This window comes from Misgurnus anguillicaudatus, chromosome 6 (genome assembly GCF_027580225.2).
Source record: "Misgurnus anguillicaudatus chromosome 6, ASM2758022v2, whole genome shotgun sequence".
Taxonomy (NCBI): Eukaryota; Metazoa; Chordata; class Actinopteri; order Cypriniformes; family Cobitidae; genus Misgurnus; species Misgurnus anguillicaudatus.
Genome location: NC_073342.2, coordinates 29,185,825 through 29,211,231, shown reverse-complemented (window position 1 = coordinate 29,211,231; position 25,407 = coordinate 29,185,825). Strand labels below are relative to the sequence as shown.

At 39.3% G+C, this 25,407-nt stretch overlaps 2 protein-coding genes across 4 annotated transcripts in view; both read right to left on the bottom strand.

The window, feature by feature from the left end:
- Positions 1-241: 241 nt before the first annotated feature.
- On the bottom strand, positions 242-1,803 carry LOC141364367 (dolichyl-diphosphooligosaccharide--protein glycosyltransferase subunit TMEM258). The gene is made up of 4 exons (XM_073868963.1): positions 1,688-1,803; positions 1,100-1,209; positions 464-591; positions 242-386 (listed from the first exon to the last, which is right to left on the bottom strand). Exons 1-3 carry the CDS (start codon positions 1,688-1,690, stop codon positions 465-467), a joined length of 240 nt encoding a protein of 79 aa, XP_073725064.1. The 5' UTR covers positions 1,691-1,803; the 3' UTR covers positions 242-386; position 464.
- Positions 1,804-5,973: 4,170 nt separating this feature from the next.
- The window catches only part of LOC141364365 (myelin regulatory factor-like), a 57,847-nt gene continuing 38,413 nt past the window's right edge, over positions 5,974-25,407 (bottom strand). For 2 of the 3 annotated variants that reach the window (XM_073868958.1, XM_073868959.1), the window contains exons 19-23: positions 7,486-7,569; positions 7,154-7,230; positions 6,930-7,043; positions 6,364-6,588; positions 5,974-6,277 (exon numbers count right to left, since the gene is read on the bottom strand). In XM_073868958.1, coding sequence (XP_073725059.1) covers positions 6,261-6,277; positions 6,364-6,588; positions 6,930-7,043; positions 7,154-7,230; positions 7,486-7,569 — 517 coding nt within the window. In that variant the 3' untranslated portion in view covers positions 5,974-6,260. The remainder of the gene's footprint in view (positions 6,278-6,363; positions 6,589-6,929; positions 7,044-7,153; positions 7,231-7,485; positions 7,570-25,407) is intronic. The other variant, XM_073868960.1, reaches the window with a different exon arrangement.

Genomic DNA, 25,407 nt, shown 5'->3' with positions numbered 1-25,407 from the left:
TTTTTTACCCGGTATACTTAAGTACATTAAAAATCTAGTACTCCCTTACTTGTACCCAAAACTTAAAAGTAAGTATTAAATGATATTTAATGTGAAATGTAGTAGAATAAGTGTGATATTATGCTTCAGAATGACTTGTGAAGTAAAAGAAAAACACTCTTGAGTTACCAAAAAGTCACAACTACACACTAATGGGGCTAAATATATACAGAAAATGCATACATTCAAAAACACAGAACCATTTTTTATTTTATAACAAAAACAGTTTTTATTTGTGAAAGATTAACCCAGTTCAAACTCCAACCCAAGATTCTGGTGCTCGTCTCTGTAATGCTCTGATAAACCCGGAATGTTCAGCTGTATGTGTCGTGATCCACTGCCAAAACCTGAAAAAGACACTTATGTAGTTGCTTCAAAAATAAAAAGCATGATATTAATGCAGGGCTGGGCTCTAAATACTCACATCAGACATAAATGCCAACCCAAAGCAAGAGGAAAAGAACTCCAAAACCCATGAAGAGCGACGCGACCAGAGAAATAAGCAGCTCTTTGTACACGTCTCGTGTGTATTTTGTGGACGTTACTTCATATCTAAAGGTGTGTTAAGGATGCAAATATTAATAGATTTTTTTAAAGATAAAGTTATATTTCATATTTCTGAACCCAAAATTCAATCAGATGTGGACAGCACTAAATACATAGTAAACAAGATAATGTATTTTTGAGATGCAATTTGATCCAACTACATTTAGGGACTATCACTGCATGAAGAAAAACAAATAGAACATTTTGCCTGCTGTGTGCAGCTTTAAAAAAAAACTCTTTATATAAAGCATCTTTATATGGCCAATGTCAAAAAATGTGAGTGATGTCTGCAAACCTGTTGGGTGATTATATAATTGCAGGTACATTTGGTGTTCAAAGTCATTATTTGCTGCTTTTTCAAATGTTTGTATTTTTAATGATCTTAAAAATTTGGTGTGTGTGTGTTTCTCTGTGTATGATTGCAAGTTATATAATCACTCTGATGTTGATAGCAGGTGAAAAAAGGGGTTTAGTTTGATCAAGTAATGGCACATCTGTCAGAAATAAAGGATACACAAAAAACCAGGCTGTGAAGAACATGCCGATGGCCAGCAGCACTACAGTCAGATGGGGAAACACCGCCGGATTTACCGGGCTCGTGTATCTCGTCATAGCTTCCAACTCCTGCACAAAACACACGGTAAACATTTATTAAAAATTAATTTAAACATCCCACTGACGTGCTCTGTATATTAAAATCACGTTTTGCACATTTCCAACTATTATTAAAGAGCTAAAAGAGTAGACAACCACTAGTAAAACATTTACATTTATTACATTTGGCAGACGCTTTTATCCAATGCGACTCACAAAGTATACATTTAATCAGTATGTGTGTTAAATATAACATATCTATATAACCTGCACTATTTTACAGCTGATACGCGCGTTTATGGGATTAATATCTGTGCAACATCATCAGCCGATATCAGACTATAAACTGTAGCTAACAGCTAATGCTAACGCTGCTGTCAAAACGTAGCTTTGAGATTATTAGCAAAAGAGATTAACGCGAACACTAGCAGCATTACGTGCAGTTAAAATATATATTTTACAGCAAAAGTGTTTGAGAAATTAATAAATAGCTCTGAAAACAGCTTACCATCGTGTGACAGGTAGAGTAAATCTGTCAAACCGGAAGAAAAGCAGCAACAGCCACGTAAGTTAAGAGTGACCGGAAGAGGAGTGACTGACCGGCGCAACTAAAATAAAAGTCTTGACGCAAAAGTCCTGATAATGAGGCAGATAATAATTTCCTTTAGTATCCAGAAAAAATATTTATTTAATTCATGTATCACCGTCATGCATTCATATTATGTCATCAGTACACATCATACATGTGAAAAAGTGAGACAAATTATGCAGTTGAACTAAAAATAATGAATATCAACAATACAAGAAAGAAGAATACAAAAAAAAGAAAATGTTAAGACTGATAAACACAAGCAGCTTAAGAACGATTAAACTTTTAATTAAACATTAATTAAATGTTTTAATTAAACGATTAAACATTTTAGTGCTTAAAGCCTAAGGATAAAATTAAGACAGACAACCGAGAAAAATACAGTTTTTGTTGAAATACTATGAATGACCACACCCAAATTATCAAAAAAAGTTTTATCCTATTTAAAATTTAAAATGAGAGCACAGATTTTTTTCCTAATGTGTTAAAAAGTACAAACTAATGTAGTAAATTAAATGTCATTATTTAAAGAGTGGAAAGGAAACAATTCAACATGTTTGTACATAATGAAAGATATATGGATTATAACAAAAACCTGCATTCTCACAAGAAAAAAAAACAATAGGTTTTGTATATTACACAGTATTTAAACAGCCATGACATTAGATAAACAACATATTTATTTACAGTGCATAGTTTGGAAGTGCTTGAGTCACATGAGGCTGGTTTATTCGAGACAGGATCATATATGTGTGATTTTGTGCACAAATGAATTAAAAAATAACATATATTAGATTTTGAAAGATCATACCAAATGTTTTTGAAAATCAGTATCACCCATTAGTGTTTTATAAAAAAAAAAGTATTATAAATTGTAATTTTAGTGCATTTTCAATCAACACTTGACTAACGTAATCACATATCACCCAGCCTTATACAAAAACTACATTATGGCTTACCTTGTTTCATACAATTACTATAACAACAAAATGTTATTAATATTAAAAGAAAATGAAACGCACAACAGAAATGTAACAAAGAGACATCAAATAAGGCACTGAAATGTACAAAGTATAGGAATAAGAGACAAAATAAAGATGAAATTTATGGTAATTTCATTATTAAAAATGAAATTATAATAAATCGACAGGTTTCTGTTTAGTGAAAAAAATTGGAGCATTGTCTAATAAAGTTTCTTTTGAGCGACACTAACTTGGTGTTATCTTGTTCACAGTTAGATTTAAAACCAATAATAAACTATACAAGATATACTGCATATATACTGTTCAGAGGACCACAAAGATTTATTTTAAACAAAAGTATTGGTTAAGGCTTATATATAGTATAAGTATATATAGAATACTATGTACACTCTAAGTATACAAAGTAAAATGCCGTGGTTAAGATGAAATGTAAAAATGTGTAAATTCCAGTAAAAGCAGTAACGAAAATAAAGTAATGTTACACACGTTGACATAAGGAGTGTTGTATATAAAGTCTGTAAAGTGTGAAAGAGTTTCCTGACTAATGAATGAGTATAAAGGTTTTTTTAAAACGATAGTAAAATGATCCAGTTTTTTAGCCAGTGTTTGACTTTCAAAGTGGTTTTGTTGTTTTTTCCAGTGTGAAGTCATTCCAGTTGCCTAGAGAAATCCAGTGGCTCCAACTAACACAAATCCAGTATCTAGTTTTACTCCTAATACTCACTAATCTCTCTTTTATTTGTTCAATTTATTCCTGAATTGTCTACTTTACCATGTATTGTCTTTCTAAATTGTTCATTATATATTTGCATACAGCCAGATGTTCTCAGGATGAACACATTTTCTCTATATTAGATATGGCAAAACATGTGAATGAGGTAAATTTATCAGTAATAATGAGCCTGTTGGTGCAGTTAAAGCCATTTCCAGTGTATAAATGATCAAAGAAAAATACAAAGAGTGTGTGAGATGGTCCAGTACAATGACAGATGGTACGAAAACAACACATCAAACCATCTGATACCACAAAATAACTATTTGAATGGCTAGTTAAGACAAGACACGGGTGTTTAGATCTGCAGTGTACACTATAACTGTTGCTCATACTTTTAGCTATACATATTTTCATGTTTTTATCAAAGACCTACGCCATTGTTCCTGGGCTCCTTTGTGTGTTTAAAGGTGCAGTGTGTAAATTTTAGCGGCATCTAGAGGTGAGGTTACGAATTTCAACCAACGTTTCAGTCCACTGTTTACCGAAATGCATAGAGAAGCTACGGTAGACGCCACCAGACAAACATGTCATCTTCGGAGATAACATGGTAGAAAAAAGTTTGTCCGTTAAGGGCTTCTGTAAAAACATGGCGGCACAAAATGGCGACTCCATGTTCCTTTGGTGTATGTAGATAAAAACATCTCTTCTAAGGTAATTAAAACATAAGGGTTCATTATGAAAGGTCTTTATACACACTGAAAATATAGTTATGTATTTTATATTGCATTTCTGTCAAAAGATCCTTATAAAAGTTACACACTGCACCTTTAAGTGAATTTTATGATGCGGTAGTGGAGTTTAACTCAAAAAAGTAGTACAGCGAGAGAGGCTGCATTCAAAATTGCATACTTTTCTACTATATAATAGGGAAGAAATGCTATATGACAAAAAAAGTATGTCAAAATTTACAGTACTCACAGTAGTCCGGCTGTATTTGATGACCACTTAACTATCCCATGAGGCTATGGGAAAGGATTAGTGAATGGAGATGACATGACATAACTAATGCTGTTGGGTCACATGACAATGACAATATGGCGTATGTAGGACGTCCAGATTTCATTCATACTACACAGATTCATCTACTGTTTTGACCTCGATATACTTATTCAAAATAAGTACCCACTCGAGCATGCTATTTTAGATGCATGTTTAACTCTTTCCCTGCTATCTTTTTTTAAAAAAAAGTTGCCAGTCAACGGCAGCATTTTCCAGAAAATGTTCTTCTTTAAATATATAAACATGCAATATATCAAATGAACAAACAGGTCCTCTGCTTTCAAACAAAAAAGTTTTATCCTATTTTCATTTGTTCTCTTTTTATCACCTCTCAAATATGGTTTCTTCAAAAATACAAATTTTTGAGCAAAAAGCTGAGATATTAGCATTTTTGTGAAAGACTTCTGATAGAAATCCTATTCAGAGGTATAAAGGGATGCTTCCGGATTTAATAAGTTGGGTAAGAGCGCCATTTGATGCATAATAGCAGAAATATGGATTGCATGAAAAACTTGTCATTGGCAGGGAATCGATTTCTCTTGAATTTTTCTTGAATTTAGTGTTTAAGAACACAGATTTTTTTGCTTACCCAATTGGCAGATTTTTTTGCTTGTTTTATGCACAAAATCACTTAGATTTTATATTTTTGGTCAAAAAACTAGACTTATTTTCTTGGGTCGTTTTGCTCATTAAGAAAAGGCATCTTAATTTAAGAATTTTTTGATATTTTTACTGAAAACAAGACAAAAAAACTAAGAAATATTTTTCTTGAAAATCATTTTTTGCAGTATACCATGTTTGAAAGATTTGCTTGCAATGCTAACAGGAGTTAACTTACAAGCTGTGAGTTCGAAGCGGGAGGAATTATGATAAGGTCGGTCTTGTCTACATCACCAATCCCAGGAAGTAAAGTGTTGCCTACAGTCCGTGTGTTTGTTGTTGTCAAAGTAAACAGATTTATGTTGGAGACGATAACTCGCGTCATTGTTTACTTTGGGATTTGTACCTTTTACATCTCGTTAACATGTACTAATACACACTAACACAACAAATGAAATGTAAAAACGTGACTCGGACAATAGGTGCTCTTTAAGTGGTATATTTTTGGCCTAAAAACTAGACTTATTTTCTCAGGTAATTTTGCTTGAAAATACATCTTGATTTAAGATTTCTTAGATATTACACTGCAAAAAATTATTTAAGAAAAAAAATTCTTAGTATTTTTGTCTTGTTTTCAGTAAAAATATCTAATAATTCTTAAATTAAGATGCTTTTTCTTGATGAGCAAAACGACCTAAGAAAATAAGTCTATAGTTTTTAGGCAAAAATATCAAATTTAAGTGATTTTGTGCATAAAACAAGCAAAAAAATCTGCCAAATCTCGAACATTTTTCTAAACACTAAATTCAAGAAAAATAAGCTTACCCCATTTTGCAGTGTAAATATCTAAAATTCTAAATAAAAAAGTCATTTTTTTGCAGTGTAAGTAAGGTTAAAACTAATTTCTAAGTGGCAAAAAATGATAATTATTTCTGAAATATGTAAATTTTCCTCTCATCTTGTACAAATATCCATTTCACATAGCAAAACACGGATAAGACATTGTTATTGGCCCATCAAGATAAAACAGTCTTTGAATCAGGGCCAGCGCTATGTACGAACACAGAAATATAATCGCTGAATATTGACTCTATGCTTTGAGCTCTGATGGGAAATAGTTTGCTCTTCTTCACTGCTACATACAGTTTTGCTCTGTAAAGAGAGGTCAGAAAAACTTTCATCAAAACACAGTCAAAAGTATTCATATTAAAACATATATTTAGAATTGATGTGCATACTATGTGTGTTTAAACTGCGCTGTCTTCGTGGTTGCTGTTGTCCTCCAGGTAAGCGTTTGGTGGCTGCGCTGAGCTCCGGCGGTTGAGGCGGCCGTTTGGATTTACTGACGGACAGAGGAGCCGACGTGTGGCTGAGACGGTTTCTACCGCGTCCGTCTTTATCCAGCGGCCGAGACTTTGCCTTCTTGTTAACAGTGGCCTGGGTGGGGAGCGCAGTGCTGAAGTCTGAGAGAAAGAGAGACAGACGATACTGTATATGAATCAAATGTAAACGCTTGAATGGGCTCTTTCACAACGAAAATAAACCTCAGTGTAAAACCAGCGGCCCAAAAACAGAACAGCTTTCATAACTGTAACACAACAACGTATCATTAATACAATGACGCACTTATTTATGTAAAAACACAATATATATAATAAGAAATACATTTTTTATAGCTTAATTGTGAGCTGTAAACAAACGTAAAAAATTTTTAAGGCACGTAATGATGTATGCATGTATGATGATGATGATATTTTAACCTTTGGCTTTGTCTAGAAAAATTTGAAAGAGTCATTTGTAATACCTGGAGTAGATTGGTTGTTGTTTGGTAACAGACTGATGGTGGCAGATTGGTTAGTTGTGGTTGTTGTTGGAGAGCAACAAGCCGGGTGATCGGACAAGAGTGTTGAAGTGGACACTGTGTACAGATAATATAAAATCAACTTTAGTATAATGATAAAACTGTGACTAAATATGAGTAAAAACAAATAAAATCTGCATTATTTGGGTAGATGTTGTTTCTGGTACCTGGGGAGAGAGTGGACAGGGTTACTTTGGCAGGAGTGAAAGAAGCCTGACGTGATGATCCTAGAGCAGAACGAGACCTGTCGAGACAGATAAAAGGAAGCTGGTTTTCTATCTCAGGTACAAGATTTACCGAAGACTTAACAAAACATGTATTCATACAGTATGTCAACAATTAACTCTTTGTGTCTCTTGTTATAAGTTGATACTCAAAGCGTATAGTCCTTAGCATTTACTGTAAACATTTCTCTGGGCTGGTACATGTAGAAGTAAAATCTCTCAGTGCTGTTTAGGTGGATGAAGAAGAAACGGATGAGATAAAGAGATGATCGTACCACAGACAGAAGGATGGACAGAATGTGATAGTTGCAGTGAGGAAGGGCGTCCAAGAGATGAAGAGAAGGCAGCGAGACGCAGAGCTACAAACGACAGAGAAACACTGAGAAATTAAGCGAGAGGAGATCAAACGAGAACATACAGAAATAAAGAGAGAGAAGTAAACTAAAAAACATGATGTAGATCATTCATGTGTGTGTGTGCACATTAATTTGTATTCAAGTATGTATGTACACTCATCTAAAGGATTATTAGGAACACCATACTAATACTGTGTTTGACCTCCTTTTGCCTTCAGAACTGCCTTAATTCTGTGCCATTGATTCAACAAGGTGCTGAAGGCATTCTTTAGAAATGTTGGCCTATATTAGGATAGCATCTTGCAGTTGATGGAGATTTGTGGGATGCACATCCAGGGCACGAAGCTTCCGTTCCACCACATCCTAAAGATGCTCTATTGGGTTGAGATCTGGTGACTGTGGAGGCCATTTTAATACAGTGAACTCATTGTCATGTTCAAGAAACCAATTTGAAAATATAGCTGCAAGCAGCAATTGCCGGGTTTCGAGCATTAAAGCACGTCAAAAACGTCAGACGTCGATTACCAGGCTGAGGAGTTGCACCCGAATACAGACACAATGAATGATAGACCACCTCGCTCCAGAAAAACGAAAGAGATGGTCAAAAACGGATCATACAGACTATTTATGCTTACACACATGTGCACCTATAAGACAAACATTTAATGTCCTTAATGTGAAGTTATAAGGATAATTTGTTAACGAGAATAAGTTATTCAGATTTATACGGAAACATACAATTCAGAAATGGCTGTGTTTAGTTTAACTAAAAGGCCATTGAGTCGTGGTATGGTCATCAATGGTTCAAACAGACTGCGGACGTGCATATACGACACAAACAGCAGCGCAGCAGACCGCAAAGACTTACAGTGGACAGCACATCAAAGATGTCAGACGTCGTCGACCAGGCTGATCCAGCATCCGCAAAAACGAAAGAGATGGTCAGAAACAGTTCATACAGACTATGTATGCTTAAACACACGTGCACCTATAGGACAAACATGTCACGTGCTTAATGTGAAGTCATTCGCCTGGGTTCAAGCGATTTGGGATCTTATGACCTTTAAGGGCATGCCTGAGTAGATTTGCTGCATTGTACAAAATAAATGATGAAAAGTAAGCTACCAGACACACTTGTTCATAGTTGTCGTCATAGCCGAACCCCATGTCTCTAAGATGTTCTGATACTGAGATACAGCTCTTGCTAAATGGTTGCTAGGGTATTCTCATTGGTTGCTAGGGAGTGAACTGCAATCCACCAATGATTATACTCAAAGCCATGAAAGGCACAATCTATGATGACTCATGATTTTAGATGTAAGGTTGCAGTATTTTTAAGTGAAAATAACAAATAACCACTAGGTGGCGCTATGTCAAACTCGTGCATGTAACCTCGGGTCATGACTGTGTTACATGTAGCTAGTATCATGGCTATTCACTTTAGTTTAGTGAAGAAACAATTGTATGACCATTAGTCTTACTCAATGCCAAAGGTTTTGTTCAATTATGAGGCCAACTACTGGTGTAAGCAAACAATTTTCTTTGTATTGCCTCAGACTCTGCTCAGACATCAGCATATCAAATCTGGTAGAAAAATGTCATTTCATAGCGGAGTTATAACCATTTATGTGTAGAAAACACAAAAAATGAATGTAATTTTTCGTTTTTTGCAATTTTCGGCCATTTCTGATGGAAATTTTAACATAACGCCAATAGAGTTTTTTGTTCAAAAGGTAAAGTTAATTTCTTCCTATGGTGTTTTCGAGTCGATCGGAATAACCCTCGCGGAGTTATTCACGCATGTTTTGTAAGCACAGTTTTTGCAGTGCAGAACTAACCGTAAGGCAAAACCTGGTATGTTTGGTATCGTAGGACTTGGAAACAATTCAGGATGATAAAAAAAACAACTCCCATGAAAATCTCTTGACCACAGATAAAATTATAGGCGTGAAAGTTGTAACCATTGCATAATCACAGTATTTAGTGCCATTTTCCCCGTTATAGCGCCATCTAGTGTCCGATCGGCGAGCTTTTTATATCACGGCCTTAGACCGATGGCCTACAAATATGATTCAAGCCCCGTGATGATATCTCAAACGACTCTCGAGTTATGGCCGTTTTAATGTTTTAAGCTCCGCCCAGTTTGGTTTTTGGCCACTCCTTGCGTGATTGAATGTAAATTTCAAAATTTTTTTGATAATTATTTATAGTCACACTCCACAGAATCAATCAGCCTTGGTTAGGTTCAGATCGGGCGAAAAACCAAGGACTAGTTCGCAAAAGTATGTTTGAACGTTATCGCCAATAACTCACAAACCGTTTGATTGACAGCAACGCTTCCAGAGGCAAAGTTTTCCGTCATGAGCCGATCTATCATATGATGTCATGTTTGTTTGTGTACGTCAAACGTCACGTGATACAGGCACCGAAATACAGTATTACGCCCCCTAGTGGCCAAATGACACCAAAATTCTTACAGGCCTTCAGGAGCAGTACACAAAGAAGCACAGTGCGTTTCGTTCCGATCGACCTTTGTTAACCCTGTCAAATCAGTCCTCAACCTTCATTGGCCGACGACGGCCATGTTTTTGAAGATACGCCAATGTCCTTCTAGACCCTCATGGTACATTGCACAAAGACATAAAATACAAAATATTAAGTGTATCGGGTTAACGGTTGTGTAGTAATAGCCATTCCCGATCTCAAGCCTGTTACAGCGCCACCTAGTGGCCAAAATCCGCATCTTTTTTACTGTGATCCCGGAGTGAGCTGGTACATATGTGTACCAAACCTTGTTAAGATATCTCAAACCGTTCACGAGTTATAGCCATTTCAGTGACGATAGGCTACTTCCTGTATGGAGTTTTGGCGCCCCCTAGTGACCCTGAAGCGGAATTTCAAATTCTGTTCGATAATTATTTACCTACTCACTCCACAGATTTCTCCTGCATTGGAACGATTCCGATCGGGCGAAAAACCTAGGACTAGTTCGTTTTTGCTTGAAATGCATATTATGCAAATTAGCTGAAAATTTTGCATACCGGAAATGAAATCGGAGATATACATTTTTTAAGTTTGGAGCCAGGGATTACAATGGTACCAAACACTTGAGTGTAGGATGTCCGGTTTAGGAGTTATGAGCCCCAACGCGTCGGGCATTGCTATAGCGCCACCTATGGGCCGATTTGGCTGATTCACTGTATCTGAGTAGCCTGCTAATATACAACCAGATGACCAAGTGGCAAGTTTCTACGACTTACGGTTTGGGCTGGGCAACGCGTTTTAGCGTGGAAAAATAATAAATAATTAAAGCTGCAAGCAGCATTTGCCGGGTTTCGAGCATTAAAGCACGTCAAAGACGTCACACGTCGTCAACCAGGCTGATCCAGCATCCACAAAAACGAAAGAGATGGTAAGAAACGGTTCATACAGACTATGTATGCTTAAACACACGTGCACCTATAGGACCTATAGGAGTTATCACCAATAACTCACAAACCGTTTGATTGACAGCAACGCTTCAAGAGGAAAGTTGTTCACCATGGGCAGATCTATCATATGATGTCATGTTTGTGTGTGTATGTCACATGATACAGGCACCGAAATATGTTATTACGCCCCCTAGTGGCCAAATGACACCTTAATTCTTACAGACCTTCAGGAGCAGTACACGAAGAAGCACAGTGCGTTTCGTTCCGATCGACCTTTGTTAACCCTGTCAAATTAGTCCTCAACCTTCATTGGCTGATGACGGACATGTTCTTGAAGATACGCCAATGTCCTTCTAGACCCTCATGGTACATTGCACAAAGACATACAATACAAAATATTAAGTGTATCGGGCAAACGGTTGTGTAGTAATAGCCATTCCCGATCTCAAGCCTGTTACAGCGCCACCTAGTGGCCAAAATCCGCATCTTTTTTACTGTGATCCCGGAGTGAGCTGGTACATATGTGTACAAAACCTCGTTAAGATATCTCAAACGGTTCACGAGTTATATCCATTTTAGTGACGATAGGCTACTTCCTGTATGGAGCTTTGGGGCCCCTTAGTGACCCTGAAGCGAAATTTTAAAATCTGTTCGATAATTATTTACCTACTCACTCCACAGATTTCTCCTGCATTGGAACGATTACGATCGGGCAAAAAACCTAGGAGTAGTTCGCAAAAGTAGGATTTGAAGGTTATCACCAATAACTCACGAACCGTTTGATTGACAGCAATGCTTCAAGAGGCAAAGTTGTTCACCATGGGCAGATCTATCATATGATGTCATGTTTGTGTGTGTATGTCAAACGTCACGTGATACAGGCACCGAAATATGGTATTACGCCCCCTAGTGGCCAAATGACACCGTAATTCTTACAGACCTTCATGAGCAGTACACGAAGAAGCACAGTGCGTTTCGTTCCGATCGACCTTCGTTAACCCTGTCAAATCAGTCCTCAACTTTCATTGGCCGATGACGGCCATGTTTTTGGAGATACGCCAATGTCCTTCCAGACCCTCATGGTACATTGCACAAAGACACACCATACCAAATATTAAGTGTATCGGGCTAACGGTTGTGTAGTAATAGCCATTCCCGAGCTAAAGCCTGTTATAGCGCCACCTAGTGGCCAAAATCTGCATCTTTTTTACTGTCACACCGGAGTGAGCTGGTACACATGTGTACCAAACCTCGTTAAGATATCTCAAACCGTTCACGAGTTATATCCATTTTAGTGACGATAGGCTACTTCCTGTATGGAGTTTTGGCGCCCCTTAGTGACCCTGAAGCAAAATTTCAAATTCTGTTTGATAATTATTTACCTACTCACTCCACAGATTTCTCCTGCGTTGGAACGATTCCGATCGGGCGAAAAACCTAGGACTAGTTCATTTTGGCTAGAAATGCATATTATGCAAATTAGCGAAAAATTTGCATACCGGAAATGAAATCGGAGATATACATTTTTTAAGTTTGGAGCCAGGGATTACAATGGTACCAAATACTTGAGTGTCTGATGTCCGGTTTAGGAGTTATGAGCCCCAACGCGTCGGGCATTGCTATAGCGCCACCTATGGGCCGATTTGGCTGATTCACTGTATCTGAGTAGCGAGCTGATATACAACCAGTTGACCAAGTGGCAAGTTTCTACGACTTACGGTTTGTGCTGGGCGACGCGTTTTATGGCGGAAAAATAATAATAATAATAATAATAATAATAATAATAATAATAATAATAAAACAGACAAATACAATAGGTTTTCAGCACTTCGTGCTCGAAACCCTAATTAAAGCTGCAAGCAGCATTTGCCGGGTTTCGAGCATTAAGGCACGTCAAAGATGTCACACGTCGTCGACCAGGCTGATCCAGCATCCACAAAAACGAAAGAGATGGTAAGAAACGGTTCATACAGACTATGTATGCTTAAACACACGTGCACCTATAGGACCTATAGGAGTTATCACCAATAACTCACGAACCGTTTGATTGACAGCAACGCTTCAAGAGGAAAGTTGTTCACCATGGGCAGATCTATCATATGATGTCATGTTTGTGTGTGTATGTCAAACGTCACGTGATACAGGCACCGAAATATGTTATTACGCCCCCTAGTGGCCAAATGACACCATAATTCTTACAGACCTTCAGGAGCAGTACACGAAGAAGCACAGTGCGTTTCGTTCCGATCGACCTTCGTTAACCCTGTCAAATCAGTCCTCAACCTTCATTGGCCAATGACGGTCATGTTTTTGGAGATACGCCAATGTCCTTCCAGACCCTCATGGTACATTGCAAAAAGACACACCATACCAAATATTGAGAGTATCCGGCAAACGGTTGTGTAGTAATAGCCATTCCTCAGCTCAAGCCTGTTATAGCGCCACCTAGTGGCCAAAATCCGCATCTTTTTTACTGTGTCCCCGGAGTGAGCTGTTACATATTTGTACAAAACCTCGTTAAGATATCTCAAACCGTTCACGAGTTATAGCCATTTCAGTGACGATAGGCTACTTCCTGTATGGAGCTTTGGCGCCCCTTAGTGACCCTGAAGCGAAATTTCAAAATCTGTTCGATAATTATTTACCTACTCACTCCAGAGATTTCTCCTGCGTTGGAACGATTCCGATCGGGCGAAAAACCTAGGACTAGTTTGGAAAAGTAGGTTTTGAAGGTTATCACCAATAACTCACGAACCGTTTGATTGACAGCAATGCTTCAAGAGGAAAAGTTGTTCACCATAGGCAGATCTATCATATGATGTCATGTTTGTGTGTGTATGTCAAACGTCACGTGATACACGCACCGAAATATAGTATTACGCCCCCTAGTGGCCAAATGACACCGTAATTCTTACAGACCTTCAGGAGCAGTACACAAAGAAGCACAGTGCGTTTCGTTCCGATCGACCTTTGTTAACCCTGTCAAATCAGTCCTCAACCTTTATTGGCCGATGACGGCCATGTTTTTGGAGATATGCCAATGTCCTTCCAGACCCTCATGGTACATTGCACAAAGACACACCATACCAAATATTAAGTGTATCGGGCTAACGGTTGTGTAGAAATAGCCTTTCCCGAGCTCAAGCCTGTTATAGCACCACCTAGTTGCCAAAATCCGCATCTTTTTTAATTTGACCCCGGAGTGAGCTGGTACATATGTGTACCGAACCTCGTTTAGATATCTCAAACCGTTCACGAGTTATAGCCATTTTACTGACAATAGGCTACTTCCTGTATGGAGTTTTGGCGCCCCTTAGTGACCCTGAAGCGAAATTTCAAATTCTGTTCGATAATTATTTACCTACTCACTCCACAGATTTCTCCTGCGTTGGAACGATTCCGATCGGGCGAAAAACCTAGGACTAGTTCATTTTGGCTAGAAATGCATATTATGCAAATTAGCGAAAAATTTGCATACCGGAAATGAAATCGGAGATATACATTTTTTAAGTTTGGAACCAGGGATTACAATGATACCAAACACTTGAGTGTCTGATGTCCGGTTTAGGAGTTATGAGCCCCAACGCGTCGGGCATTGCTATAGCGCCACCTATGGGCCGATTTGGCTGATTCACTGTATCTGAGTAGCGAGCTGATATACAACCAGTTGACCAAGTGGCAAGTTTCTACGACTTACGGTTTGTGCTGGGTGACGCGTTTTATGGCGGAAAAATAATAATAATAATAATAATAATAATAATAATAATAATAATAATAATAATAAAACAGACAAATACAATAGGTTTTCAGCACTTCGTGCTCGAAACCCTAATTAAAGCTGCAAGCAGCATTTGCCGGGTTTCGAGCATTAAGGCACGTCAAAGACGTCACACGTCGTCAACCAGGCTGATCCAGCATCCACAAAAACGAAAGAGATGAAAAAAACCTAGGAGTAGTTCGCAAAAGTAGGATTTGAAGGTTATCACCAATAACTCACGAACCGTTTGATTGACAGCAACGCTTCAAGAGGCAAAGTTGTTCACCATGGGCAGATCTATCATATGATGTCATGTTTGTGTGTGTATGTCAAACGTCACGTGATACAGGCACCGAAATATGGTATTACGCCCCCTAGTGGCCAAATGACACCGTAATTCTTACAGACCTTCATGAGCAGTACACGAAGAAGCACAGTGTGTTTCGTTCCGATCGACCTTCGTTAACCCTGTCAAATCAGTCCTCAACTTTCATTGGCCGATGACGGCCATGTTTTTGGAGATACGCCAATGTCCTTCCAGACCCTCATGGTACATTGCACAAAGACACACCATAGCAAATATTAAGTGTATCGGGCTAACGGTTGTGTAGTAATAGCCATTCCCGAGCTAAAGCCTGTTATAGCGCCACATAGTGGCCAAAATCTGCATCTTTTTTACTGTCACACCGGAGTGAGCTGGTACACATGTGTACCAAACCTCGTTAAGATATCTCAAACCGTTCACGAGTTATAGCCATTTCAGTGACGATAGGCTACTTCCTGTATGGAGTTTTGGCGCCCCTTAGTGACCCTGAAGCGAAATTTCAAATTCTGTTCGATAATTATTTACCTACTCACTCCACAGATTTCTCCTACATTGGAACGATTCCGATCGGGCGAAAAACCTAGGACTAGTTCGCAAAAGTAGGTTTTGAAGGTTATCGCCAATAACTCACGAACCGTTTGATTGACAGCAACGCTTCAATAGGCAAAGTTGTTCACCAGGGGCAGATCATTCATATGATGTCATGTTTGTGTGTGTATTTCAAACGTCACGTGATACACGCTTCGAAATATGGTATTACGCCCCCTAGTGGCCAAATGACACCGTAATTCTTACAGACCTTCAGGAGCAGTACACAAAGAAGCACAGTGCGTTTCGTTCCGATCGACCTTCGTTAACCCTGTCAAATCGGTCCTCAACCTTCATTGGCCGATGACGCCCATGTTTTTGGAGATACGCCAATGTCCTTCCAGAACCTCATGGTACATTGCACAAAGACACACCATACCAAATATTAAGTGTATCGGGCTGACGGTTGTGTAGTAATAGCCATTCCCGAGCTCAAGCCTGTTTTAGCGCCACCTAGTGGCCAAAATCCGCATCTTTTTTACTGTGACCCCGGAGTGAGCTGGTACATATGTGTACCGAACCTCGTTTAGATATCTCAAACCGTTCACGAGTTATAGCCATTTCACTGACGATAGGCTACTTCCTGTATGGAGTTTTGGCGCCCCTTAGTAACCCTGAAGCGAAATTTCAAAATCTGTTCGATAATTATTTACCTACTCACTCCACAGATTGCTCCTGCATTGGAACGGTTCCGATCGGGTGAAAAACCTAGGACTAGTTCATTTTGGCTTGAAATGTATAATATGCAAATTAGCGAAAAATTTGCATACCAGAAATGAAATCGGAGATATACATTTTTTAAGTTTGGAGCTAAGGATTACAATGACACCAAACACTTGAGTGTCTGATGTCCGGTTTAAGAGTAATGAGCCCTAACGCGTCGGGCATTGCTATAGCGCCACCTATGGGCCGATATGGCTGATTCACTGTATCTGAGTAGCGAGCTGATATACAACCAGTTGACCAAGTGGCAAGTTTCTACGACTTACGGTTTGTGCTGGGCGACGTGTTTTATGGCGGAAAAATAATAATAATAATAATAATAATAATTAAAGCTGCAAGCAGCATTTGCCGGGTTTCGAGCATTAAGGCACGTCAAAGACGTCACACGTCGTCAACCAGGCTGATCCAGCATCCACAAAAACGAAAGAGATGGTCAGAAACGGTTCATACAGACTATGTATGCTTAAACACATGTGCACCTATAGGACTATTTTGGTTTTTCACAATTTTTAGCCATTTCTGATGGAGATTTTAATATAACGCCAATAAAGATTTTGTTCAGAAGCTATTGCATTTTTCTTCCTATGGTGTTTTCGAATCGATAGGAGTTACAGTTACGAAGCTATTAGTGATTGTTTTTTATGTGGTAAAACGTAGTTCTGGTCGAACCGTAATTCGAAACCTGGCATGCTTGGTATCGTAGGATTCAAAAACAATTCAGGATCATATAAAAACAACTCCCATGGAAATTCGTTGATCACAGATGAAGTTATAGGCTTATAAAGTGTAACCATTGGATAATCACAGTATTTAATGCCATCTTTCCCGTTATAGTGCCACCTTTTGTCCGATCGGCAAGCATTTTATTTCACAACCTCAGGTCGATGGCCTTCACATACTATTCAAGCCCCGTGAATATCTCAAACCCCTCTCGAGTTATGGCCATTTAAATTTACTAAGCTCCGCCCATTTATATTTTTGGCCACTCCTTTCGTGGATGAATACAAATTTCAACTTTTTTTTGATAACTATTTATAGTCACACTCCACAGAATCAATCAGCCTTGGTTAGGTTCCGATCGGGTGAAAAACCTAGGACTAGTTAGCAAAAGTAGGTTTTGAAGGTTATCACAAATAACGCGAGAACCATTTAATTGACAGCAACGCTTCAAGAGGAAAAGTTGTTCACCACGGGCAGATCTATCATATGATGTCATGTTTGTGTGTGTATGTCAAACGTCACGTGATACAGGGCACCGAAATATGCCCCCTAGTGGCCAAATGACACCGTAATTCTTACAGACCTTCATGAGCAGTACACAAAGCAGCACAGTGCGTTTCGTTCCGATCGACCTTCGTTAACCCTGTCAAATCAGTCCTCAACCTTCATTGGCCGATGACGGCCATGTTTTTGGAGATACGCCAATGTCCTTCCAGATCCTCATGGTACATTGCACAAAGACACACCATACCAAATATTGAGAGTATCGGGAAAACGATTGTGTAGTAATAGCCATTTCCGAGCTCAAGCCTGTTATAGCGCCACCTAGTGGCCAAAATCCGCATCTTTTTTACTGTGTCCCCGGAGTGAGCTGGTACATATGTGTACAAAACCTCGTTAAGATATCTCAAACGGTTCACGAGTTATATCCATTTTAGTGACGATAGGCTACTTCCTGTATGGAGCTTTGGCGCCCCTTAGTGACCCTGAAGCGAAATTTCAAAATCTGTTTGATAATTATTTACCTACTCACTCCACAGATTTCTCCTGCATTGGAACGATTCCGATCGGGTAAAAAACCTAGGAGTAGTTCGCAAAAGTAGGATTTGAAGGTTATCACCAATAACTCACGAACCGTTTGATTGACAGCAACGCTTCAAGAAGTAAAGTTGTTCACCATGGGCAGATCTATCATATGATGTCATGTTTGTGTGTGTATGTCAAACGTCACGTGATACAGGCACCGAAATATGGTATTACGCCCCCTAGTGGCCAAATGACACCGTAATTCTTACAGACCTTCATGAGCAGTACACGAAGAAGCACAGTGCGTTTCGTTCCGATCGACCTTCGTTAACCCTGTCAAATCAGTCCTCAACCTTCATTGGCCAATGACGGCCATGTTTTTGGAGATACGCCAATGTCCTTCCAGACCCTCATGGTACATTGCACAAAGACACACCATAGCAAATATTAAGTGTATCGGGCTAACGGTTGTGTAGTAATAGCCATTCCCGAGCTAAAGCCTGTTATAGCGCCACCTAGTGGCCAAAATCTGCATCTTTTTTACTGTCACACCGGAGTGAGCTGGTACACATGTGTACCAAACCTCGTTAAGATATCTCAAACCGTTCACGAGTTATAGCCATTTCAGTGATGATAGGCTACTTCCTGTATGGAGTTTTGGCGCCCCTTAGTGACCCTGAAGCGAAATTTCTAATTCTGTTCGATAATTATTTACCTACTCACTCCACAGATTTCTCCTGCGTTGGAACGATTCCGATCGGGCGAAAAACCTAGGACTAGTTCATTTTGGCTAGAAATGCATATTATGCAAATTAGCGAAAAATTTGCATACCGGAAATGAAATCGGAGATATACATTTTTTAAGTTTGGAGCCAGGGATTACAATGGTACCAAATACTTGAGTGTCTGATGTCCGGTTTAGGAGTTATGAGCCCCAACGCGTCGGGCATTGCTATAGCGCCACCTATGGGCCGATTTGGCTGATTCACTGTATCTGAGTAGCGAGCTGATATACAACCAGTTGACCAAGTGGCAAGTTTCTACGACTTACGGTTTGTGCTGGGCGACGCGTTTTATGGCGGAAAAATAATAATAATAATAATAATAATAATAATAATAATAATAAAACAGACAAATACAATAGGTTTTCAGCACTTCGTGCTCGAAACCCTAAATATAGCTGCAAGCAGCAATTGCCGGGTTTCGAGCATAAAAGCACATCAAAAACGTCAGACGTCGCTGACCAGCTGAGGAGTTACACCCGAACACAGCCACAATGACTGATAGACCACCTCGCTCCAGACAAAACAAAAGAGATGGTCAAAAACAGATCATACAGACAATGTATGCTTACACACACGAGCACCTATAGCATAAACATGTAACGTCCTTAATGTGACATTATGAGGATAATTTGTAAACGAGAATGAGTTATTCTGCAGCGCAGCAGACCACAAAGACCTACAGTGGACAGCAAACACAGCTGCAAAGATTATGCTTGACATATTTAATGTCGTCCTGAATTGTGTTCTGGTAACCCCAGGACTAAGTGTAAGGCGAAACTTGGCATGTTTCTTATCGTTGGACTCTGCAACAATTCAGGACTCCTATGAAACAAGTCCCATTAAAATACGTTGACTATTGGCGTGTAAAATATGCATCGGACCACTAGGTGGCGCTGCAAACGAAACTGTGCATACTCCCTCAGGTCCTGACTACCATCACAATTACCAAGCACCGTGTCATTACGCATAGGTTTTTTGAAGATACAACCTTGAATACATTAACATTTTAAGTAAATTTTGGTTTTTCCCATTTTTTGACCATTTCTGATGAAAATTTTAATATAACGCCAATAAAGCTTTTTGTTCAGAAGGTAAAGTAAGGTTCTTCCTATGGTGTTTTCGAGTGGATAGGATTTACGGTTACGAAGATATTAGTGATTGTTTTTTATGAGCTAAAACGCAGCTCTGGTCGAACGGTAACTCAAAACCTGTCATGCTTGGTATCATAGGATTCGAAAACAATTCAGGATCATACAAAAACAACGACCATGAAAATGTGTTGATCACAGATAAAGTTATAGGCTTATATACGTGTAACCGTTGCATAATCACAGTATTTAGTGCCATTTTCCCTGTTATAGCGCCATCTAGTGTCCGATCGGCAAGCTTTTTATATCACGACCTTAGACCGATGGCCTACACATATAATTCAAGCCCCATGATGATATCTCAAACACCTCTCGAGTTATGGCCGTTTAAATGTTTTAAGCTCCGCCCAGTTCGGTTTTTGGCCACTCCTTGCGTGTTTGAATACAAATTTCAACTTTTTTTTGATAATTATTAATATTCACACTCCACAGAATCAATCAGCCTTGGTTAGGTTCAGATCGGGCGAAAAACCTAGGACTAGTTCGCAAAAGTAGGTTTGAACGTTATTGCCAATAACTAACGAACCGTTTGATTGACAGCAACGCTTCAAGAGGCAAAGTTTTTCGTCATGAGCCGATCTATCATATGATGTCATGTTTGTTTGTGTATGTCAAACGTCACGTGATACAGGCACCGAAATACGGTATTACGCCCCCTAGTGGCCAAATGACACCATAATTCTTACAGGCCTTCAGGAGCAGTACACGAAGAAGCACAATGCGTTTCGTTTCGATCGACCTTTGTTAACCCTGTCAAATCAGTCCTCAACATTCATTGGCCGATGACGGCCATGTTTTTGGAGATACGCCAATGTTCTTCCAGACCCTCATGGTACATTGCACAAAGACACAACATACCAAATATTAAGTGTATCGGGCTAACGGTTGTGTAGTAATAGCCATTCCCGATCTCAAGCCTGTTACAGCGCCACCTAGTGCCCATAATCCGCATCTTTTTTACTGTAATCCCGGAGTGAGCTGGTACATATGTGTACCAAACCTCGTTAAGATATCTCAAACCGTTCTCGAGTTATAGCCATTTCAGTGACGATAGGCTACTTCCTGTATGGAGTTTTGGTGCCCCCTAGTGACCCTGAAGCGGAATTTCAAATTCTGTTCAATAATTATTTACCTACTCACTCCACAGATTTCTCCTGCATTGGAACGATTCCGATCGGGCGAAAAACCTAGGACTAGTTCATTTTGGCTTGAAATGCATATTATGCAAATTAGCGAAAAAATTTGCATACCGGAAATGAAATCGGAGATATACATTTTTTAAGTTTGGAGCCAGGGATTACAATGATACCAAACACTTGAGTGTATGATGTCCGGTTTAGGAGTTATGGGCCGAAACGCGTCGGGCATTGCTATGGGCCGATTTGGCTGATTCACTGTATCTGAGTAGCCTGCTAATATACAACCAGTTGACCAAGTGGCAAGTTTTTACGACTTACGGTTTGTGCTGGGCGATGCGTTTTATGGCGGAAAAATAATAATAATAATAATAATAATAAATATAGCTGCAAGCAGCAATTGCCGGGTTTCGAGCATTAAAGCACGTCAAAAACGTCAGACGTCGATTACCAGGCTGAGGAGTTGCACCCGAATACAGACACAATGAATGATAGACCACCTCGCTCCAGAAAAACGAAAGAGATGGTCAAAAACGGATCATACAGACTATTTATGCTTACACACATGTGCACATATAAGACAAACACGTAATGTCCTTAATGTGACATTATGAGGATAATTTGTTAACGAGAATTAGTTATTCAGATTTATACGGAAACATACAATTCAGAAATGGCTAACTAAAAGGCCATTGAGTCGTAGTATGGTCATCAATGGTTCAAACAGGCTGCGGCGTGCATATACGACACAAACAGCAGCGCAGGAGACCGCAAAGACCTACAGTGGACAGCACATTAAAGATGTCAGACGTCGTCGACAAGGCTGATCCAGCATCCACAAAAACGAAAGAGATGGTCAGAAACAGTTCATACAGACTATGTATGCTTAAACACATGTGCACCTATAGGACAAACATGTCACTTGCTTAATGTGAAGTCATTTGCTTGGGTTCAAGCGATTTGGGACCTTATGACCTTTAAGGGCATGCCTGAGTAGATTTGCTGCATTGTACAAAATAAATGATGAAAAGTAAGCTACCAGACACACTTGTTCATAGTTGTCAGCAAAAAAGGTGCTATCATTCAGTGAAATGTCTCCCTCTCTTCTCACGGAACATTGACAAACAGAACACTGAAGGATATGTTTGTGGGGCTTGCAGTGGCAAAACTCGGGTCACAAAATGTTAAAATAGGGTTAATGAGTCAAAATAGCCGAACCCCATGTCTCTAAGATGTTCTGATACAGAGATACAGCTCTTGCTAAATGGTTGCTAGGGTATTCTCATTGGTTGCTAGGGAGTGAACTGCAATCCACCAATGATTATACTCAAAGCCATGAAAGGCACAATCTATGATGACTCATGATTTTAGATGTAAGGTTGCAGTTTTTTTAAGTGAAAATAACAAATAACCACTAGGTGGCGCTATGTCAAACTCGTGCATGCAACCTCGGGTCATGACCGTGTTACATGTAGCTAGTATCACGGCTATTCACTTTAGTTTAGTGAAGAAACAATTGTATGAACATTGGGCTTACTCAATGTCAAAGGTTTTGTTCAATTATGAGGCCAACTAGTGGTGTAGGCAAACATTTTTTTTTGTATTGCCTCAGACTCTGCTCAGACATCAGCATAACAAATCTGGTAAAAAAATGTAATTTCATAGCGGAGTTATAACCATTTATGTGTAGAAAACACAAAAAATGAATGTAATTTTTCGTTTTTTGCAATTTTCGGCCATTTCTGATGGAAATTTTAACATAACGCCAATAAAGTTTTTTGTTCAGAAGGTAAAGTAAATTTCTTCCTATGGTGTTTTCGAGTCGATCGGAATAACCCTCGCGGAGTTATTCACGCATGTTTTGTAAGCACAGTTTTTGCAGTGCAGAACTAACCGTAAGGCAAAACCTGGTATGTTTGGTATCGTAGGACTTGGAAACAATTCAGGATGATAAAAAAAACAACTCCCATGAAAATCTCTTGACCACAGATAAAATTATAGGCGTGAAAGTTGTAACCATTGCATAAGCACAGTATTTAGTGCCATTTTCCCCGTTATAGCGCCATCTAGTGTCCGAACGGAGAGCTTTTTATATCACGGCCTAAGACCGATGGCCTACACATATGATTCAAGCCCCGTGATGATATCTCAAACGACTCTCGAGTTATGGCCGTTTAAATGTTTTAAGCTCCGCCCAGTTCGGTTTTTGGCCACTCCTTGCGTGCTTGAATGTAAATTTCAATTTTTTTTGATAATTATTTATAGTCACACTCCACAGAATCAATCAACCTTGGTTAGGTTCAGATCGGGCGAAAAACCAGGGACTAGTTTGCAAAAGTAGGTTTGAACGTTATCGCCAATAACTCACAAACCATTTGATTGACAGCAACGCTTCCAGAGGCAAAGTTTTTCGTCATGAGCCGATCTATCATATGATGTCATGTTCGTTTGTGTACATCAAACGTCACGTGATACAGGCACCGAAATACGGTATTACGCCCCCTAGTGGCCAAATGACACCAAAATTCTTACAGGCCTTCAGGAGCAGTACACAAAGAAGCACAGTGCGTTTCGTTCCGATCGACCTTTGTTAACCCTGTCAAATCAGTCCTCAACCTTCAGTAGCCGACGACGGCCATGTTTTTGAAGATACACCAATGTCCTTCTAGACCCTCATGGTACATTGCACAAAGACATACCATACAAAATATTAGGTGTATCGGGCTAACGGTTGTGTAGTAATAGCCATTCCCGATCTCAAGCCTGTTACAGCGCCACCTAGTGGCCAAAATCCGCATCTTTTTTACTGTGATCTCGGAGTGAGCTGGTACATATGTGTACCAAACCTCGTTAAGATATCTCAAACCGTTCACGAGTTATAGCCATTTCAGTGAAGATAGGCTACTTCCTGTATTAAGTTTTGGCGCCCCCTAGTGACCCTGAAGCGGAATTTCAAATTCTGTTCGATAATTATTTACCTACTCACTCCACAGATTTCTCCTGCATTGGAACGATTCCGATCGGGCGAAAAACCTAGGACTAGTTCATTTTGGCTTGAAATGCATATTATGCAAATTAGCGAAAAAATTTGCATACCGGAAATGAAATCGGAGATATACATTTTTTAAGTTTTGAGCCAGGGATTACAATGATACCAAACACTTGAGTGTCTTATGTCCGGTTTAGGAGTTATGATGCCCAACGCGTCGAGCATTGCTATAGCGCCACCTATGGGCCGATTTGGCTGATTCACTGTATCTGAGTAGCCTGCTAATATACAACCAGTTGACCAAGTGGCAAGTTTCTACGACTTACGGTTTGGGCTGGGCGATGCGTTTTAAGGCGGAAAAATAATAATAATATTAAAGCTGCAAGCAGCATTTACCGGGTTTCGAGCATTAAAGCACGTCAAAGACGTCAGACATCGTCGACCAGGCTGATCCAGCATCCACAAAAACAAAAGAGGTGGTCAGAAACGGTTCATACAGACTATGTATGCTTAAACACACGTGCGCCTATAGGACAAACATGTCACGTCCTTAATGTGAAGTCATTCGCAGCTACCAGACACACATGTTCAAAGTTGTCAGCAAAAAAGGTGTTATCATTCAGTGAAATGTCTCCCTCTCTTCTCACGGAACATTGACAAACAGAACACTGAAGGAAATGTTTGTGGTGCTTGCAGTGGTAAAACTTGGGTCACAAAATGTTAAAATAGTGTTAATGAGTCAAAAGAGCCGAACCCCATGTCTCTACGATGTTCTGATACAGAGATACAGCTCTTGTTAAATGGTTGCTAGGGTATTCTCATTGGTTGCTAGTGACTGAATTGCAATCCACCAATGATTATACTCAAAGTGAAAAAAACAAATAACCACTAGGTGGCGCTAAGACAGACTCGTGCATGCAACCTCAGGTCATGACTGTGTTACTTGTAGCTAGAATCACGGCTATTCACTTTAGTTTAGTAAAGAAACAGTTGTATGACCATTGGGCTTACTCAATGTCAAAGGTTTTGTTCAATTATGAGGCCAACTAGTGGTGCAGGCACACCAATTTTTTTTTGTATTGCCTCAGACTCTGCTCAGACATCAGCGTATCAAATTTGGTGAAAAAATGTCATTTCGTTGCAGAGTTATAAGCATTTATATCTAAAAAACACAAAAAATGAATGTAATTTTTCGTTTTTTGCAATTTTCGGC

Bases quoted from the DNA above. Each gene is read 5' to 3' on its own strand.
- LOC141364367 (XM_073868963.1), bottom strand. The intron at 592-1,099 runs GTATCCTTTATT...ACACACCTTTAG, and splicing joins TTCACAGCCTGGTTTTTTGT to ATATGAAGTAACGTCCACAA.